We start from the raw sequence: 21,190 nt of genomic DNA on the forward strand, positions 1-21,190 counted from the left end.
ACAATAATGATATACAGTTCTTGTATAGTGCATAATGACACAACATCCGAATGTGCTTCCAAAAGACTTGGATACTAATCAACCTATCCATGAGAGATACGTGTACTCACTTCTGTTGGATACTGTACAACCAATATGACTGGTACGACATACCTTGTGGCCGTTTCATAAAGCTGTTCGTAAGTTAAGAGCGACTTTAAGAACGACTGGTGATCCTTTCTTGCGCGCTTAACCATCACCAATGAGTATACCATTTACCATAAGGTTCACCAGTCGTTCTTAAAGTTGCTCTTAACTTGTGAACAGCTTTATGAAACACCCACCAGTAATAGATTTACTACTCTCAAACGCATTCCGGGAATTTTTCTTGTGTCTTTTTGTTTGTCGTAGTCCACATGGGTGTTTCATAAATCTGTTTGTAAGTTACGAGCGAATAAACAAACAACTGTCGATCCTTTCTTGTGATAAATGATACACACCAAACTTCTATTGGTGCTATTCAGTTCTGAAGAAAGGGTCACTAGTCATTCTTCCAGTCACTCATAATTTATGAAGAGCTTAAGAAAGACCCACCTGGGCTCCGTAACACAAAGATTAGCGATCAATCGCTAAATGAACTGACCAATCAATATCAATGTTACACGCGCATTAGGTTTAAAATACTGACCAGGGACCAATCAGTGCGATTCTTTCATATGTGCAATTCATCACAAACCTTTGTGTTACGGAGCCCAGATCTTACTAAGATGGACTGAATAGTAAGATAGAGAGGAGGAAATAGATCACATTACAAACCATGGATAGAAACCCAAATTATTTCCAGATCCCAAAGAAGACAGCTTTCGATTCTTTCTTCTGTAAACTAATTCATTACAGAATCTCTTCTTATCTTGATTTCCTTGAGATTGCATTTTACTTCTCAGGGAATTCTAAATGTTGTCTCCTAGTACTCAGTAGCCTACCCATTTTACATTACATGTAGGACCTCAGTGTAGGAGGTGTCATGGTACACCATGTATCTTTCTTGGGCAAGTGTTGGTCCTGAAAGGACTACCCAATTTTGACGTTTCGACAAGTGTGTTCTTGTCGTCTTCAAGACCTTATAAAATTCATTATCCCTAAATTGAGTAAAGACTTATTTAGAGCAATAATATTGGCCTAAAGTACTCCTAACTCTTTCTCTTAACTACAATTGTATTGCATATCATCCCTTTTCTTCTCCAATTCACACAAATTATTGGATAACACGGTAAATGCAAGATGCAAATGAATCTTTTCCCTTTGCATACAAAAGTATAAAATAAACGTCAGCCAAAATTGCCTCTTTCAATGCCACCAAGCCAAACTTCTGTTTAGCTAGCCGATATTTATCATGTGTAAGTTAGATTTGGTGCATAAATTATTACGAAGAGGTAGGCTAAAATCACACATCGCAACTGGATATACAAAAGATATAAACATGAGAGGACCTACAATGGTTAATGGTATTACAGGGTGATTATTCAATCGTTTCATTATTTTATCAGCGAGTATTCATTACACTTGATTATCAAAAACATGTAGCACTGTTCAAATTCTATGATAAATTTCAGGAGTAAAAGCATAGATATATTTGTGCTATATAGATCCCCGAACACAAAGTACCCTTACACTGAGTTGTACACCTATTTGTCTTTGGTTCTCCATAATATACTTTGGTAAAGGGCTTGGATTAAATGATCAGAACAGATACATATCATTCCAGTATGAACTTACAATACTGCTAAGACCATCAACAAAAATGACACCCCTTTAATATAGTGAATAAAAGAGAGAAAAAAATGAAAAGAATTAAACAAATGAACAAAAGACCTAAACAAATGTCTATTAATCTAATTTAATAAATGAATAAATTTTTTTAATGTAAAAAATACATAAATCCTGAAGATAAATGATCTGAATATAATAATCTCAGGATTTAGCTAACTAGGACTGATGGAGAACAGCATATTAATTCATTATTTCAAGGGACATTTTTATATAGAACAGCCTATAACTATTTTTATCAATAGGTTTAGAATCAACTTTGTATGGTTAGTTACTTCAATTGAAATAATGATTTGTTTGAATGCAATTTATTTGCAGAAAAGAAATTTGTCAAGGAAAATCAATCTAATCTTGCCATCGTAAGGAAGCTGTGTTGCTCATACAACTTGCACAATGAGTGATTACACATGAAAAAGGGACATAACGAACAATGAAAACAGATGATTTAAGACAAGAAATTCACTGACAAAGACTTCTAGGTGTGTATACAAATGTCCTAGGCATGCAGGGTACAGTGTGGTTATGATATAGGTGGCAGCGGTGACGACGACGATGACGGTGAAGAGGCAAGCGATAACCGCATCGAGTGGTCTCGTTCGGGCGGCCGAAGAACGTAATTGGGGTGGAGAGGTCGACCGAGGGCGCTCTGCGCGGCTTCGGGGACTGGGAATATAGCTAGTACCACGTAGTTTGAGCATCTGTCAGCAGAGTCTACTTGGTGAGACTGCAGAGCCTGGGAGGCTGGAGTATTGTTGGGCAGCCAGCGGAGGTCGGCTCCTACTCGTAAAAGGTCATCTAGGCTGGCCAATAGGGCACCGCATGTGGTATCACCTGATAATGTACATACTTCTAATATCTCGGATGGACCTAGGTTACAAAAGAGAAAAATAAGACTGTGATATCAAACTGGACTTAATAGTATATTGTCCTTCTTATCACTGATTTATCTTTGAATTTTCTAAATTTGAATTCCCATACATGTAGAATCAGCAACTTGAGACATCATAAAGTTTCACTTAATATATTTGTTATTGCTGTTTAAGTATGGACATACAATCCTTTTAAAAATTTGCAAACATATCTGCTGAAAGCTATAAATAGTTAAGGATATAAAAGCCTGACTAAATTTGAACCCAAGAATGATAATCTATGAGTGCCTCACCATGTGATTCTAGACTCTCTGAGACCATTAAACTATCTCCTTGTTGCACTTTACGTTGTCTCCTGGGAGCTTTGGATTGCTTGGATGATTTTGAAGGCCTGATACCTGCACGTTGATCATAAAATTGACCAAAAAAAAATAAATTCAAAAGTAAGGAAGGCATCATTCAGCATTACCAGGGTTCTTGTTCACATAATGTAAGCATTTTGATGAGAGATAAGTTTATAGCTAAGTCTTAGGTCTGGATTAATGTGCAGATTGTCAGTTGAAAGAAATGTTGCGGGGGGGGGGAAATAGGGATTCTTATTTGAAATGCAAAGAAGAAATAAATACTTCATGAGAAAATCTAAATACTTTGAGAAACGGCAGAATGTACCTTTGTCTTGAATGCCAGGTCTTGGTAGAGGAGGTCCAGGACTCTGTGACGGTGATGTTCCAGGGCTATGTATTCCTTGAGGTAGCATACCAACACCAATACCTGGTGCATATAAATCCCTTGACCTGACACCGTGCTGTTCTAGACTAAGTCCTCTCCTCTGCTGTAATGGGTTGTATCCCATCTGCGATAGAAGGCCTGGACCACCAGCACCTGTGCTCCCTGGACCAGTAGAAGGCACAGACTGGGGATATGACACACCAGGGCCAATGATCTGTGGGGATTGGGGACGTTGGCTACCTAGCATACCGGGCCCTTGACCCAACAGTTGTTGCTGTTGTTGTTGCTGCTGCTGCTGCTGGCCAACAACCACTGTCATGGGCAAGCCATGATGGATTTGCTGGGAGCTCGGTGAGGTAGACCTTGGCACATCCCCTGGGCTAGGCAGGGTGGGGCCATAATGAGGAGGGGCACCCCCACCCTGGTGCATCTGAGACTGATAGAGTACTGGTACACCCTGGTGGGAAGAGCTAGAGGGCTGGTCCATAGGTGACTGGTAAACGATTTGGGGCTGTCCTGGCTGTTGGCCGGGCGGTTGTTGAGGAGACATCATCCCCATGCCAGGGAAACCTTGCGCTGTGTAGAACCCTTGGGGTGTAGTAGCACCGCCTTGCTGGTTAGAAGGGTACATGATGCCCCCCGTGGGCTGGACAAGCTGGGGTGGTTGGCTGCTAGAAACTGGATGCTGACCATGGGCTTGGGACGGGGGCATACCTTGGACGGCTTGGGGGTTGTAAAGCTGGGAAGCTGAGGATGCTCTGTACGCTGCAGCTTGCTGTGGCTGACCACTATATAAAACCTACAAGTAAAAGAACAAGGACAGAAAATAAAACTACAAAATATATACAGAGAGTACAAATATAAGTTGATGGAGTTGCATTGAAAATCAATTCATTAGAAAGGACATAGAGATCTGACAAATAACTCTACAACTACACAGATTACAAATGAAGTCTTTGGTCAAATCTAAATTGCATGTATATCTCAGATCCATCTTCATCAAATGATTATTATATTTCAGTGTCTATATATATTCAATACTTAAATATTTATCAATACAAAAGACAAGATCAAGGACACATCTCAAAATCATCAGGGCTCGAAGAAAACATTCTTACAGGGCACTGAGCTGAGAAGGAAAAGCAAACAGAAAGACCACATCCGGGAGTGGACAGGCATTAGGCTAAGCGACATTGTGAGGGCGACTGGAGAATGAAAATGATGGCAAAAATTGGTTGCCAGGTCATGCAATGCCCCTACAGTCTATCAGACTTGAGGACATGTTGGACGCACCTGTTGGTGTGATTGCGGAATGCCTTGTTGTTGTCCGATGCCTTGAGGCTGCGGCCCTTGGTGATGCGAAGGGGGTTGTTGAGCTGATGAAGAATGTGGATGAATGCCTTGTGGTGATGTAGGAATACCCCCTGCTCCTCCTCCCCCTGCTCCTCCACCACCACCACCACCACCTCCTCCCCCTCCTGGTCCTCCAACCTGCCTGATCATAAACGGTTGGTTCAAACCTTGTTGGGGCTGTATCTGGAGGATGGGTGGTTGGGGTTGCTGCTGCTGTTGCTGCTGCTGATGTTGCGGGTGTGGTCCAGGATGTTGCTGAGAGGACTGTGGTATTGCACCCGGCTGTTGCTGTTGGATCGCTAGAGGTACATGCTGGCTTCCACTTGGTACTGGTTCTGAATCGCCTCCCGATATCTGCCTTGATAGGGTAAGACCCTGCATCTGACTGCTCATGTCAGCAAACTCCTGTCATGGAAAATATGGCACAAGACCCAATTATACATTTATCATGCCGAAACATTGGAAACAACTGAAATCAAATGTACTGAATAGTTCAATAGCAATAAGTGCTTTTTGCCATTTTGTTTCAGTACCTCATACAGAACAAACGATGCAGATTGCTATTCTCACTTTTAAATATGTGTTAATCATTTTTCATTCACTTCACATTCATTAAATTCTTGTCAATAAAAAGCAATTGAATGATAATGACATAGTTCAAATGACTGTAAATGAAAGTGATTATAACTTAAGACAATTGAATAATAAGTACTTAAACATATTCAAATCATTTCTTTTTAACAATAAATCCATGATCTTTACAAATGAAAGCTTTCACATCTTTAGCTCTAATTCTAACAAAGCTGCTACAAGCTCATCTGTAATGAAGAAAGCATGCAGGAAAACAAATTGAATAAGGGTTTTCAGTTTGGGCCCATGCATCACAGTTAAACATCTAATGTACACTAGAAATGTATGACATTCCTACAAGGTTAAATTCTGTTGACACTTATGAAAAAAAATAGTAAAGAACACATGTAATATCCACAAGTTGATAATGTTAACTCTAATGGTATTTGTAACTGGACCATACATTTCCAGTGTGCAACAAGTCATTCCGGGACTAGAAAACTCAATTTTGATAAGAGAATTCAATGAATTCAATTTACGTAGGAATAAAAACGTGATGATCAGATATTGGACAGTGTCCAGAGAAGTCATCGATTGCATAAAAATAAAAATTACATCTTGGAAAAACTCGTGAAGAAACTTATAGCATGTTGACGACAATGCCATCAATGCAATGGAGAAGCAGCGTATAGCATTGCTTCTGTAATGTAGGTGAGACAAAGAGAGAATTTATGGAATTTATATAATATTAAATATGACTTTAAAAAATTTGTAAATCATATCTTTGAGCATTTCCATAAAATCTTCTACAATTTTTTTTTTCACTACTGCTGCTGCTACTTCTACTACTACTACTACTACTACTACTACTACTACTGCTGCTGCTGCTGCTGCTGCTGCTGCTGTGGTACTGCTGCTGCTACTACTGCTACTACTGCTACTACTGCTGCTACTACTACTACTACTACTACTACTACTACTGCTACTACTACAACTACTACTACTACTACTACTACTACTACTACTACTACTACTACTACTACTACTACTACTACTACTACTACTACTACTACTACTACTACTACTACTACTACTACTACTACTACTACTACTACTACTACTACTACTACTACTACTACTACTACTACTACTACTACTACTACTACTACTACTACTATTACTACTACTACTACTACTACTACTACTACTACTACTACTACTACTACTACTACTACTACTACTACTACTACTTCTACTACTGCAACTACTGCTACTACTAATACTGCTGCTACTACTACTACTACTACTACTACTGCTGCTGCTGCTGCTGCTACTACTACTACTACTACTACTACTACTACTACTACTGCTACTACTACTACTACTACTTATCATACTGCCATATCCATACACATTTCTATTTCTATTTTTTAAGACTAAACTATTCAAAGGCCCGAGTCAAGATGGTAGTTCCATTGATGCCTGACTGATGCTGCTGGAATTTGTTTTGCCCGTATAGATTTTGGTTGCAGTCTGTTGCGAATGTTTGAAAAATTCAAAGTACCAAGCTCGAACACAGGGCAACCCCGTCTGCTTATTGACCTCGTATATTTATTGTGCTGCATGTTGTGTTTGACTGTGTTTGTCTGCGTTAGGGTAATCCACAGCTGAACGCAAGCTCACAATGAAAAGGAGAGACCCAGGCTTACAATGAGCAAATATTATGATTCAGGCCTAATTCAGATATTAGAAAACTACAGGAATCACACAATTTAGACATCAAAACAGTGCTACCATGATGGAATTGATTCTACAAGATACAAACAAACCCTACTGCCATGCAACATTTATAATGAGCAGTGCATAAATTCCTTCTGATAATCAAGCAAATACACTGTGTACAAATAATCTCCACATTGTACACAATATACTCTTTTGCTTTGATCTTCATATTTGCCTAATTTTACAATCAATACACAAAATTGACTTTTACATCAGGACTTACTGATGCCAAAATGATAAATGTTATTTGTGGGCCTCTGCATACTTGCAGGGATATAACACTGGCTTCAAATAGTAAGATGCATTTCGATTAGATATTAAAAAAAATATCTTTAAAGTTAAAATCAGAAGGGAGTAGCACCGCCCACTTAAAGGGGAAATTCATTCTGATTTCAAGTTGATTTCAGTAAAATCAAGACAAATATATAAAGAAGCATGTTCGTAAATATTTGGGGAAAATTGATCAGAGAAAAGGTCAATTATGGAGTTCTGATTTTTGTGACTGTCACATCACATGTGAATAGCTAATTTTCTCAGAAAATTCAATATGATTTTACTTTGCCATTTAATAATTCATAAAGATAATCTTTTAATGAAAAATTCATAAAGATGAACTTTTAAATAAAAGCAATTTATGGAATTCACATTCAATGATGTATGGGGGGTGTGCTTGCATGTGACACTGAACTTAAAAATTTGTTTGATTCTTGATGAATTATCATCAAACCTATTAATAGCTTTCTCTTATTTAATTTCTCTGCTTTTAATCAAAACCAGCTTGATGGGAACTTCCCCTTTAACAGGTGCACGAAACAAAAACAACACGAAAAGCCGAGCATGACGTTGGTAGCAAGTATAACTACACACATGACCATCCAAAGCAACATGCCCCTACCCCAGAGTGCTGGTGTGGGACCATTGCTGCGGTCTGCTGCTGGGTATGGTGCTGATGTGCCTGGTAGGAGGATGGGTGAATACCCCCCTGGCTGGGGGTATGTCCAAAACCCCCCACCCCGCCGGCTCCGACTACAGAATGGCCATAGCCCAGTAGGGCGGGATGGGTGGAGGAGGAAACCTGGTATAATGAGTGAAGGAGTTACTACCTGTTATCAACGAACCCATCAAGTGCAATTCATGGTGTGGTTATTAAGTAATGGCTGAGTGTGAATCCCCTGGCACATGACTTTATACATGCCATTAATTAAGTGAAAGATAAGTAGTATATAAGTTGATCTAATATTTATAGCCAACAATTATATGAAACCGGTTGATAAATATGCTCACACAACAAGATCACTTTACAACTAACAAATTTGAAAATGTTCTTGATTCAATTATAAAGATGTGGCTTCAAAAATAGAATGACAAATAAAAAATCATAAATAGTACAAAAAACTTTCATCATTTTAAATGAGGTCACACATTTCCAAAGTAAATACTATTTCATCACTCATTATCATGGCTGTGACACTATATATGAAAAAAATGGTGATGTGTCATGAAAGCATATGATTGAATAACAAAAACGAGCATGTATAAAACTACTCTTCTTGGGATCTCATTCAGACATGGTGTAATAAAAAGCTCAGCAACATTTCATGTACACAGCCAATGAAATATCAAATCAAAGAGACAAGAACAGTGGCTGCTTTTATCAATATCAGGGACTACAATACACTAGAATCCTGTAAGACATTTTATTGTCAACTAAAATCTTACAAACAAAAATTCCAGTGCTCTTGATTTCCTATCAAATACTTATGTTTATCAAAAAGACATTGTCAGAATGTGTGGGCTTAAGTTTAAGACTTATGAAAACCATGAAGTTATGTTAAAATTGTTTCTGCAATAAGGTTGTGCAATACTTTCTGAAATGGTTATGAAAGCTTACATGCCTCTGTGAGAGAAAGAATGTCACTATAGCAGGCAGGCTCAAAGGGGACCATTTTTTCTATTTTATTTACATGTATACCCTCTTATCCCTTTTTTTAAATATTAAACTGACCTGTTATGGTTATTTCTTCATGTGTAAAATCATAGTCAAAAGCCATTTGCTTTTCGTCTATTTCATACTACCTAAAATCAAGCTTATATTTGCAATGTTATTTCTTACAAGTTATTCAGTATATTCTGTTTCTATTGTACAGGGCCCTCAGTGATAGTAGTATTTTCAAAGAGGAGGCTACCCTGTTTAAATAAGACTGGGGACAAGTACATATTTAATATCCATTACTGTCAATTTCCCTCTTTTTAATGGCTGAGTGAATGATAATCAATGGAAATAGAACTTACCATAGGTTGGCTATGTTGAACTAAGCTTCCCTGGCTGGCTGCTAGCTGTGGGCCAGTCTGGGTAGGAAGGGAGTGGCCCGATGCATTAGCCTGCAGCTGATTGGACGATGGGGGTTGAGCGTGGGCGGGGGCTTGGACTACCATCGGGGTGCCATCTTGATTCAGGAATGGAGAACCTGTATCAGCACGGAAAAAAAAGTTAAAAATCAAAGGGGGAATATAACCCAAGTGGATCACCAATTGAAAAAATAAATAAATAACAGGATCAGACCGGTGAAAGTTTTAAAGTGGATACAGACAAGCAGCCTTGTCTCGCATCACTTCACGTGCTCTACTTCTAAAATATGGCCAGGGGGGTGTTTCACAAAGATTTAAGTATGACTTAGAGTCGCACTTAAATGTCTAGTTGCGAGCAGTATAAAAGGCATGACAGCATTGGTCAGATCATGCCAAGAGGACGCGCACTACTGCGTATTGATCAATAAGATTGCGCGTTGCATATCATGTACGCGTCAACATTTAATTGCGACCTAAGTCATACTTAAATCTTTGTGAAACACCCCCCAGGTTTTTAACCTATAATGCAAGATTCTGAGCAATGTAGTCTTGTAATACAGGCCCACTTGGATGATCATACACCAATTTACTATTCAAGACATTCATACTGCAACATCTATGATACCAAGGAGCAAAGTTCATACTTTTCCTCTCAAAACATCTGGTTTTCTTTATACAAATAAAATTATAGGCTAATATATTTTTTTTCATTATTAACCACATCGTAAGGTCTATTTAAGGATTAGCTATTTATAACACTCAGTCAATGAGATCCCATGCAATGTTGGTAAGTTGGCTCCCCATTTAAACAATCAAGCAAGCATAGAAAAGCGCAAAACAAAACAACACCTACCAGTTTGTGGATTGATGATGAAGCTCCCAGGGGGTACATTCTCAATATTGGAAGTTGCAAAGAGCACCGGCTGTCCGATCCCTGGCCCGGCATGCTGCGGTATGGCTCCTTGCTGTACGATGAGCGGCACTCCGGTATGGGTGTGGGGTTGACCGGCCTGCCCTTGATGTTGTTGCTGCTGTTGTTGCTGTTGCTGCTGCTGAGCTGCCAGAGGGTGTAGCTGAGGCTGTGACTGTAAGGCATGACCCCCGGCAGACATGGGGAATGAACTTGTCCAGGTGACCTGAGGGCCTTGTTGAAGCGAGGGTTGGGAGGAGTAAGGTGATGTAGGCTGCTGGGGTAGCTGAGAGGGGACTGGTGGTGCCTGGCTGATGGGACCTAAGGTTGGCTGGTAAGGGAAGCCAGTAGGGAACCCACGGACCTGACCATGTGGGCTACTTGCTCCACGATCAACGGAATCTGGTAAAATGAAAGAAAACAGTAACAGCTACAGTCTCACCTCGTTACATTTTCTCAAATCAAAGCAAATATCAATGAATGATTTTCTAGTTGATGAAAGGATAGAAAGAAAGACACTTGCCTCATTAAAATGAAATTATTGATACAAAATAACATATATCTTACAAACTATTATATTTACTTTATCCTAAGCAATATTCGAGGACCCCACTAGAAATAAGCTTTCAAGCTTTCATGGGTTACCTGTTCAAGCTTTCTGATTCTGATGCTATGGAAAATATTTTGGTCACTTGGCAAATGAAATCAATCTATCAATATGACATGACAAAATGGGATTTTGGTCTTCTGATTGCTTGCCTACAATCATTCATGCTTTCTTAGCAATCAGGTAAAAAAAAATCCCTTCTACCAAGTCTATACCTACCCATTGGATGGAGCTTCCCTAGACTGCCTCTGCTGCCCAAACTGCTGCTGGATCGACTACTGGCGCTACTGTCCGTCCTCAGGAGAACCTTCTGGGAGAGACTTCCAGCGAAGCTGCTTGCCTTGGTGACGGCAGGGATGGAAGGCCTTTCCGAGCCGCTGGAGTCCACGCTGCTCCATGGGCGATCCTTCTGCCAATGGGACGATGAGGAATCATCAGAAGTGCCACTGTTCTGCCTGCTGGTGGCCTGCAGAATGCTCTTTGGTCGGTTGATGGGTGGCTCTACTGTTAAACCTTCCGGCTACAGTCAAAGAAAAACACAATGTGAAATTCATTGGCAGTCTCTCGTTGATGGCGAGAAAGAGATATGCTTCTGTGTTCCTTACATGGCTCCCACAGTCCAATGCTTCTGGCACTGTGGAAAGCCACAGAAAATTTTGAATAGAAAAAAAGAAACCTTATCATTTGTCAAAGGGCTGTGGGTACCACGGCTGTTTTGTTGAATGATAGGGGTTGATACTCTTGTGTCTTTTGAACTGTAAGCTTGGATCCGTTGTTTAACGAAGAGGTGATAAGTAACAGCTATCTAACATACCTAGTATCAACTACTCATGCCCACTGTTGAGAACATGATCAGATAAAAAAAAATACTGGATGTGGGTTTTCATGAATAAAATGATTGAATATTTCAGAGTGCATGCAGAAATTAGCTTGTCTGAGGAAATGTCAAAGCATGCAATAGCAACAATAACTGCAGAAATAAAAGATGCAAATAACATGTAAATGCACACAAATTTAGAATCAGTGAATCTTGATACCAACATGCAACTTTTGACACAAAGCGATGCAAATAAATAATGTTACAATCTTATGTTAACCAGAGTTTCCAATTCAACAAATTTTTTACCCTGAAAAAATATGTGCTGCCTACACTATATTTATATACCATATTAATTACGCAAATGGCAGAACATTAATTTAATGTTTTGCTTTCTTCAGAAACCACAGGTATAGACTGGAATAATGTTATCATTTTTTCTATAGAGCATTTGCTTTTAATTACTGTTAAAGTTGAAATTTTTTGCAAGATATTCCTAGAGGTCTATACTAATCTATAAAGGCACATACCGTAGTCACTTCTTGGTTAAAAATTCTGGCTCTTGCTTTCTCATATTCCTCATGCCTCTCTTCAAAAGACTTGCTCCTTTTATCGTCTTTTAATTCGCCCTTATCTCGGCCCTATAAAAACACATTCAGAAAAAAAATGAACGAAAAATGGAAAAAAAATCGAAATGAAGAAAATAATAATACACACACCTCTGAATTTAAATGAAAATATGAATAAGACAAATGTGTTTGGAAATCATGCAAATGTGCATTTTTGCAAGAAAAGGACAGAAAACGACAAATTTTCTCTCACATAAGACAGAAAACAAAAAGCATCACAACAAGATAGTGGTTACATCTATGATTTGACAAGTTGTGCTATTCAGAATTCTAATTTGCTATGATCGACTTAATTCCATAATAAAATCGAATTCTCATTAAAGGGGTGTTTACTATAAATGTTCCTTTTTTAAAGAGAATATTTCTATTTGCAGAAAAAATCTCCTTAATATCCCTGCCCTTAAAATGTTGTTTATGTTGTTGCTAAGGGACAGTATTGGGTATCATATAACATCTCGCCATCTTGGCTGATTCCGGAAAAAAACATCAATGTCTCATTGCCAGACTCTGTATTGGATGTCCCTCTCTCTGTCAAGGCCTTAGTCTCTGTCTTGTACCCAATGTTTGGTATTAGTCGGTCTTAGTCTCTGGCACTCTGGTTCTATCTTGGACTTGGCATCAATGTCTTTGGTCTCAGGAACAGTCTTGTGCGTAAACGTCTTTGGTCTCTGGTCCCGTTCTCAGTTTCTATCTCTACCTCGGATTCGGCCTTGGACATCATTGTCTTTGGTCTCGGTATCTGTTTCTGGCTCTCTGACTCTCTCTCATCTTAGACTGTACTTGACCGGTAACTGATAAATAATAACTGCCATTGAGAAGGCCTCTGTCATCAATGTACACTTACCTTTATTTGTAATCCAAGCATCCAAATATATATATATATGCACAGAATTTGTTAAGTGCAATGTTCATCAACCATAATACACATTATCTGGATAGCCAATCACATCATATTGCTGACTTATTGTATCAAGTCATTTTGTTTCTTCGACCATGATGAAGCAACAGACAGATTAGAGTACTTGCAAAACATCAAATCCTTTATTCCAATATTCTCAAAATAAAATGGATTATTCATTTGGATCAATTTTTGAATCCCCTTAATGACATAGTCCATAAGCTACAACTTTTCTTTTGTCACATTTATTATGAAAAAAGAAGCTGCAAATTATCTACACATGCACACCACAGTAACCATGCTACGGTTTCCATGCACAAATCTCCTATATGAGAATACTGATAAGTGAATTGTACATGGCCATTACTCTTGCAATGAAGTGACAGATAGATGAATGAACTCAACACTAATTTTTAAATTCTACATCTGATGAAAGCTTCATATATCAATTCATGATATTAAAGCCTCTATTATGCTTTGGTGAATTAAAAAAGATATGTCACTGTTCCAGTTCATAAATGCAATATATGAAAATGCATGTACTTAAACGTGAATGGAGTGTATGAAATGAATAAAAAATTGTTCTGGTGTATGTATTTTGGTCAAAATCGCAACCAAAACCAAATCAAATGTGTATATTTCTTTATGATATCACTTTACTTGTCAAGCCTGGAATAGGTTGATACCTTCAGGATGAGCTCCCTTTATAGTCTTTTTAGGAATAAATCTTTGTAAAAACACTCCCTGATATTTCTTCCCGCTCACTTTATAGTCTGTTCACGCCTATCACCCCTTAAAACAAGCCTTTAGATAGCACCATAACAACACAAGGCATAAGCCATGTTGTGTCTTGCCCACTTGTGAAAAAACTGAAATATTGTGATTTGCACGCAACAGAATTGTATCAAAAGTTCAATGTGAAATACATGTAACTGGAATAGAATAACATTCGCATATAAGTCTTGCATGTAAACTCTAATTGTTGACCTCAAAATGACATTTGACCTTACCATGTGACCTCCCACTGCAGCATGAGATGCAGGCTCCTAGTACATCTACAACCCAACTTTGGTTTAACTCTAAAAAGACTGGGGGGAGCTGATTCAGCCCCCCTCGACATTTTTCGCGATAAATCCGCCACACAAATGTTTTTGACCGCGTCGCTCGATGACTTTTTACTTTCAAGTCTCGCGCAACTTTTGAGACCAAAATTGTGACCCCCGGGTACGCGATTTCCGAAATAACGCAACATTTCGGAAGTGCATTCAGACCCAAAATTACTCAAAAACGTGAATTTGTGTACAAATCCAATGCAAATAGTGTTTTTTAGCCAATATTCATAAATGTAACATTATTTTTCCTTTTACTGCTTAAAATCAATTAATTTTATCTTTTTTATGGTCAATATTAAGTCCCAACAATTTCATTGAAAAAAACAATTAACAAAAAAAATTCGAAAAACAAAGAAATACATAAGAAATTTAGAAAACAATAGAATACATAAGAAAATACATGTGATGTTGAATTTTTTTAAAATGAATTTGATCAGATGCCTATCAACAATATGTGAAACAAAAATTAGCACTTCTGGGGCATTATTTTATTAATTAGAGCAAACTTATGATTTTACGCATATATTAGCATAATTAATGAGACATGAGATTTTTTGCAGAATTTGATGTTATAGTTTTGTAGATAATGCCATGGGTAACGCGTGTGCCAATTTTCGTCGCGATTGCGCGATCGACGGGCAAGATAATAAGGGGGGGCTGAATCAGCCCCCCCCCCAGTCTTCTTAGGCGTCGAAATAGCCCAGTCTATTTAGGGTTAAAGTGACATACAGTTGTGGAGTTTATATTTCTTAAGAGAGTCTTGCACATAAACTTTAATGTTTACCTGAAAATGACCTTTGACCTTACCATGTGACCTCTGATTGAACCATGACATACAGGTCTCCAAAGTACATCTTATGTTGACCTGAAAATGACCTTTGACCATTAATACAAGTGACCTGCGACTGCACCATAACATACAGGTTCACGAAGTACACCTACAATCCAAGTATGGTTGAAAAGTGACTTATTGTTGCTAAGTTATGTGTCATAATGTTTGTGATGGACGGACAACATTTGACAACAAACGGACAACATTTGGATCCCTTAGTCTTGCCTTCACTTCCGGTGGGCGAGACAAAAAAATCTTCACCTGGCAAGCATTAAATATGACTGCATAATATATTTCTTCTGAATAATTCTTTTTGATGAATTCTCCAAATGACTCAAAAACTATCACCATGAATCCTATAATAAATCCCTGGATGAATTGAACTTTACTCACTTCTCTATGAACAAAATGAAGTAATTCTTATTCATGTGTGTATCTTACACCAGGCATTCCATTAAAGGACTTGTCAGACGTTATATGTAACAAAGTTTGTTTTATCAAACACTGTTTCACAGTCAATTAAAATCATGAAAGTTGTCAGATCTGATAACTTGTCAAGAAAAAAACTGTTGATGTAACACTCCCAAGTACTAGTACTCGGACTTGTACTAGTCATAAGGTTTTTTTTTAATGTGTTTTGGAGATGTGGCAGATATGAGGTAACCTGATCTTCACTGATCTGGCCCTATACACTTTTTTAAATTTAAGTTTATATTTCTCTTTGGTTTCCATTTTCATGTCTCCTTCTTTCTTCCCCTCATCTTCCACCTCTCCACCTCTTCTCTTCTCTTTCATTGTTCTTCTTTTCCTCATCCTGCTTCCTATGTTTTCCCTCCCTCTCCTTGTCTCCCTTCCCTTCTCCTTTTTCCCCCCATCTTCTTCCTCTTGTCCCATTTCTTTTCCCCACTTCCTTTCCCTCTTCTCTTGCTCTTCTTATCCTCCTCCTCCCCTCCCTCCTCATCCTCCCTCTTCCCTCTCCGTCTTCTTCTGCTCCTCTTCTTCTTCTACTCCTCCTCCTCCTTTTCTTCTTCCTGTTCTTCTTCTCCTCTTGTTCTTCTCCTCCTCCTCTTTCTCTTCCATCATCCTCTTTCTTCTTCTATTTTTGACTCTCCCACTCCCACATTGTTTTCTTTGTGTCCTCTCCTTACTCTTTATCACTTGCTCCCTTACCTCATCATCCTTGTCATCAAAGCTAGTGGTATCTCTTTTAAGTATCTTCTTTGCTGTGCTTTCTAAAGGCTCTTCTTTGATGTGTTCCCGGAACTTCTGCTCAGGTCTGGTGAAACAACCACACAATATCAGAATCAGCACACTATATAGCATTAATGTACATGTAAATTCACTCCTCATTAAAAGATATAAGAATAAGGGTTTGTTACTGCTTACTTGGCAAGGACAGAATGAGCGTTTTGAAACGTTCATTGCAAATGCACTTCTACAGAGAACTGTTCATGTTTTGGGTGTTGTTTTTTTAGGTAAATGCACTGTTGACCAAGAAGGAGAGGTAAAACTGGCATGTGCGATTAAAAAAAAGAGCACCATATCATGTTGCCCTCCAGATTAAACCTCAAATGTGTCTTTTGTAATGATGTAACTTATACAAGTTTAAAATCAGTGTTACATTTATGCTGCCCAAGAAACCTTCATTCTGTAGAAACGCATTTCATAAAGTAACATACATTTTTAGTAAGTTTATGATTTGTGTAAATGGGTTTGGTGTCTTGTTGACAACTTTAGCCTTCTTTGACTGGTCCATGTCCATAACACAAGTTTTATCAGAAGGGGATATTCAACCTTTTGAAATCAATTTTCTTTCTTCTCTCACCCAAGTATTGGCTTTCAAAAGTGAATTCACATCAACAACTTTATTTTAATATGAACTTTTCCTTATCCATGTACAGTATTGGCTTTTAATATTGACAGACATGAATTCCTGTTTATTTTTAATAGGTGTCTTTTTTTTAACAGTCTGAATATTCTGAGGAGTGAATTACCTTTCGAAACCAGGCTTTTCCATTTCCCCACATAAAATATATATGCATTTATGTAATTTTATGTAAAAAAAACAAGAGTGTCGCTAAGGCAAACACATAACACGCCCGCTTGTAAAGTGGAAAATTGAGTTATTGGTCAAGCAAGAAAAGTGGAAGGTGGCGACTTCACCTTTGACCTTCTGACCACAAAATCAATAGAATTGTTAGGATCTATGCTAGCATCATACACACCAATTTATATGAGCCTAGATTAAGTTCAACTAAAGTTATCATGCTAACAAGGACTTTAGAAGGGTAAGATGAAAACATGTCACTGTGATTTTGACCTTTTTTTTAACCTCAAAATCAATAGGCTTCCTAGGATCCATGCTAGTATCATAAACCAAATTATATAAGCCTAGGTTAAGTTAAACTGAAGTTATCACGTTTACAAGGACTTCACAAGGGTAAGATGAAAACATATCAGTGAGACCTTGACCTTTGACCTCAAAATCGTTAGGCTTCCTGGGATCCGTGCTCATATCATACACACCAAATAATATGAGCCTAGGTTAAGTTAAACTGAAGTTATCATGTTTACAAGGACTTCAGAAGGGTAAGATGAAAACATGTAAGTGTGACCTTTACCTTTTGCCCTCAAAATCAATAGGCTTCCTGGGACCCATACTAGTATCATACACACCAAATTATATAATAATTATATATACTTAAAATTATAAGCCTAGGTCAAGTTAAACTGAAGTAATCACATTTACAAGGACTGCAGAAGGGTAAGATGAAAATATGTCACTGTGACCTTGACCTTTTGACCTAACAATCAATAGGCATACTGGGATGGGATTCATGCTAGTTTCATACACAAAAAATTATATGAGACTAGGTTACATCAAACTGCAGTTATCGCATTGAACTTTTCCTATCCCCCATTAAAGTATTTGCTTTAATGTGATTTTATAGCAGTGACCATTTGAAACTTACATTCTTGTGTTTGGTGTCTTGTTGACAACCACAGCCTTCCCTGATTGATCCACATTGTGATCTAGTCCAAAGTAGGCGGCCACTCTGTGGACAATCATCCGATGATAGGACGTCATGGGTGGGAACTTGAGCATGTGCTCACTGCCAAAAGAAATGGAGAGAGAGAGAAAAAAAATTACATGAGAGCCAGTATACCCTACTTTTTTCATAGTGACCTTCTTTTTTATATCAAATCTTAATTTACAAAATACATCAAAGACAGTTTAGAAATGTTTAAAACCTAAATAATTAGATGACAATTATATGATCAAACGTGTGTAAGAGGGGAAATGAATACAGAACCATCCTCAAAATAGTGCCTTTAAATTTTCTAAATAAATGAAAAACTAAATAAAAATCAAAGCATTATAATATCTTGGAGGTGATACACAAAGAGTAAAAGTTATAAATGAGTGCCAATTTACACATAATATTTAACATGTAATCTCATTGATGGTGCATTATACAAATTTAACAAGGGGATTTAAGTGCAAGTTTTTAGTCAGATTAAAATCTTAGTGAAACTCCCCCCCCCCTTCTAATATTCAAGACTTAATGTTTCTAATAAAAATGAAACTTCTGATACAAAAATATATACATAATAAAAGAAAATGTGCAAAACAGGATTGATAAAGTTGTTTAAAAGAGGTCTTCTTTTACTTTATTACATAAAGTCTCTAAGATATCATGTAATAATATGGCAAGAATCTGGAGACCACTGATCTTGCTATTTTCTCTCATTTCTATTTCTTTCTTTTTATTCTTTTAAACTATTCATTCAGATAGTTTTACGTTCAAATTTCTTCCATGTTGTGTTTGTGTTTTGTTTATATTCTTCATACGTATGTTATAGGAGGCTGCATCCTACAAGCTTCGCTTTTTAGCAGCCTCCTCCATTTCCGACCTGTTATCTTGAGTATTATACATAATAAGTTTCTTTGTTTTATTGATTATAATTATATCAAGATGTATGTAACAAAACTATTGTAAATGTAAATGATTGTTGGAAATGGAAAAATAAATGAAATGAAATGAAATGAAATATATATTTTTTGTTTGGATTTTTTTTTCTCCCTTTGCAGTTTGATTTCTTTTTTATACAAATGTTACGACAATCATGGAATATTGCATTGTACATATTCAAATTTTGGGTCAGATACTGTGTTAATTATTCAGTTATGTATTGTCGAAAAATGTGTATTATAGTGATTTCAATAAAGGAACCCTGTGGAAGGGCTAAAAAGAAAGAAAAAAAAGTTGTTTAAAAAAAAACATATGGTGAGATTGAAAATTGTAACATATATATACAATGAGAAGAATAAGCAACAGTTAGCCCAAAATATATATTTCTTTAAAATAAATAAATGAAAAATATATGTAAAAACTAAATACATAAATAAAAACCCTACACAATGATATAAACTCGAATTCTGTCAGGTGAATGACTCGAATATGCCACACCCAAGAAAGTGTCATATTTCAACGTTTCAATCTGATTACAAACACAATCTCTTTAATATCTGTTTACTTCGAGAAGATTATATTATATGAATAATAATCAACTTACTCAGACTGTATGAATCTGGTGAGCTCATTCTCAAGTTTGAGTAGCATGGTTCGGTCATTGGCCTTTTGTAGCGTATCAACGATGAACTGGTGCAGGTCAACTCCACTGGAATCTGTGTAGATTTCTCTCTCTTGACTAGGTTCTGTAGCAAGATGATGGTAATATTAATTTAATAGTAATAATAATAAATTTACTTTACATCAAATGTCAGGAGGAATGTTGTTCTCTCCAAAAGTCCCCCTGAGATAGATTTGATTCCCTATGACGTCACCTACCCTACCCTATTATTTTTTTATTATTTTTTTTTACAGAATAAACCAAGAGTTCTCCTCAATGTCGATTTTCCCTCTGGTAGCTTTGCAGAAATAAAAATTATCATTATATGACTATAAGCATAATGATAATCATAACAATAACTTTAATCATAATGACTACTATAACTAGTCAATTTTTACTATTGTTCCCTTGCTTTATTGTTGTTTTTCTTTTCACTTAAAATCTATTCGTGGGTCTCACTCTCAGTTGGGAAAACTTTGTACAGGATCCAAGGAAACTGTTCAAGACCACCTCTCATACCCCTACAATAAAAGTAATGAAATGAATTTTAAAAAGTATACTTTCTTGAAGGCAGTCACTAATATACAAAAAGTTCTAAAAATTTCTCAGAAAAATGGTCAAAAAGGATAACTATTTCAATAAAGGTCAGTGCTTCAGGTGCTTTCTTTTTTAGGGAGGTTTGAAAACATTGATGGAAAAATACAAACTGTCTATTGTTACTCTGAATAGTAAGAGACGGTTATCTGACATTTTGAGCCATAACTATTTAAGGTTTCAAACTATAGGTTTTTAAACTAAACGGTGCAAGATAATATAAAACAAAAACACATAAAGGGCGAACAGGTGCAAAGGGATCCATCTATCCAATAATATGTAACAACACAGTATTTAAGCAATAAAATGCTTAAAGAAATGTCCGTTGGGGATTGTTATAAAAATACAATTCTAGTGATTGCCCACAGTTACAAGTAAGACATGAGTGGGAAGGATTGACGTCAGAGTGGTGACACTGAAGTAGGAGATTGCCATATTAAGATACTTAACTTTTAAAGATAGATTGTAAATTAGAGATAATTCATCACAACAATACAGGTACGGAATGGACATCGTACAGAGAAACAATGAGGATCTAAAGTGTGATTGTATACCGCTAAAAAAAATCTCTCTCCTCAAGGGATGTATAGATTCACACTCCCTTTGGGTGTTATACTATCTCTCAGTTTACACAATTTCCTATTGATCTTTGTGTAACAGTTTGAAATATAACGTAAATGATATTACCTAGGGTTTGT

The 21,190-nt window shown here is 37.2% G+C and overlaps 1 protein-coding gene across 5 annotated transcripts in view; it reads right to left on the reverse strand.

Annotated features, from left to right (window-relative positions):
• Window positions 1-1,357: 1,357 nt before the first annotated feature.
• The window catches only part of LOC121411532 (cAMP-regulated phosphoprotein 21-like), a 97,740-nt gene continuing 77,907 nt past the window's right edge, over window positions 1,358-21,190 (reverse strand). For 3 of the 5 annotated variants that reach the window (XM_041604309.1, XM_041604310.1, XM_041604311.1), the window contains 12 exons: window positions 19,842-19,983; window positions 18,236-18,376; window positions 16,434-16,539; window positions 12,323-12,433; window positions 11,195-11,495; window positions 10,312-10,770; window positions 9,402-9,577; window positions 8,005-8,184; window positions 4,698-5,162; window positions 3,345-4,203; window positions 2,969-3,073; window positions 1,358-2,673 (listed from right to left, as the gene is read on the reverse strand). In XM_041604309.1, the coding sequence (XP_041460243.1) occupies window positions 2,327-2,673; window positions 2,969-3,073; window positions 3,345-4,203; window positions 4,698-5,162; window positions 8,005-8,184; window positions 9,402-9,577; window positions 10,312-10,770; window positions 11,195-11,495; window positions 12,323-12,433; window positions 16,434-16,539; window positions 18,236-18,376; window positions 19,842-19,983 (3,392 nt within the window). In that variant the 3' untranslated portion in view covers window positions 1,358-2,326. The remainder of the gene's footprint in view (window positions 2,674-2,968; window positions 3,074-3,344; window positions 4,204-4,697; window positions 5,163-8,004; window positions 8,185-9,401; window positions 9,578-10,311; window positions 10,771-11,194; window positions 11,496-12,322; window positions 12,434-16,433; window positions 16,540-18,235; window positions 18,377-19,841; window positions 19,984-21,190) is intronic. The other 2 variants (XM_041604312.1, XM_041604313.1) reach the window with 2 other exon arrangements.

Source organism: Lytechinus variegatus, chromosome 3 (genome assembly GCF_018143015.1).
Source record: "Lytechinus variegatus isolate NC3 chromosome 3, Lvar_3.0, whole genome shotgun sequence".
In the NCBI taxonomy this organism is placed as follows: domain Eukaryota; kingdom Metazoa; phylum Echinodermata; class Echinoidea; order Temnopleuroida; family Toxopneustidae; genus Lytechinus; species Lytechinus variegatus.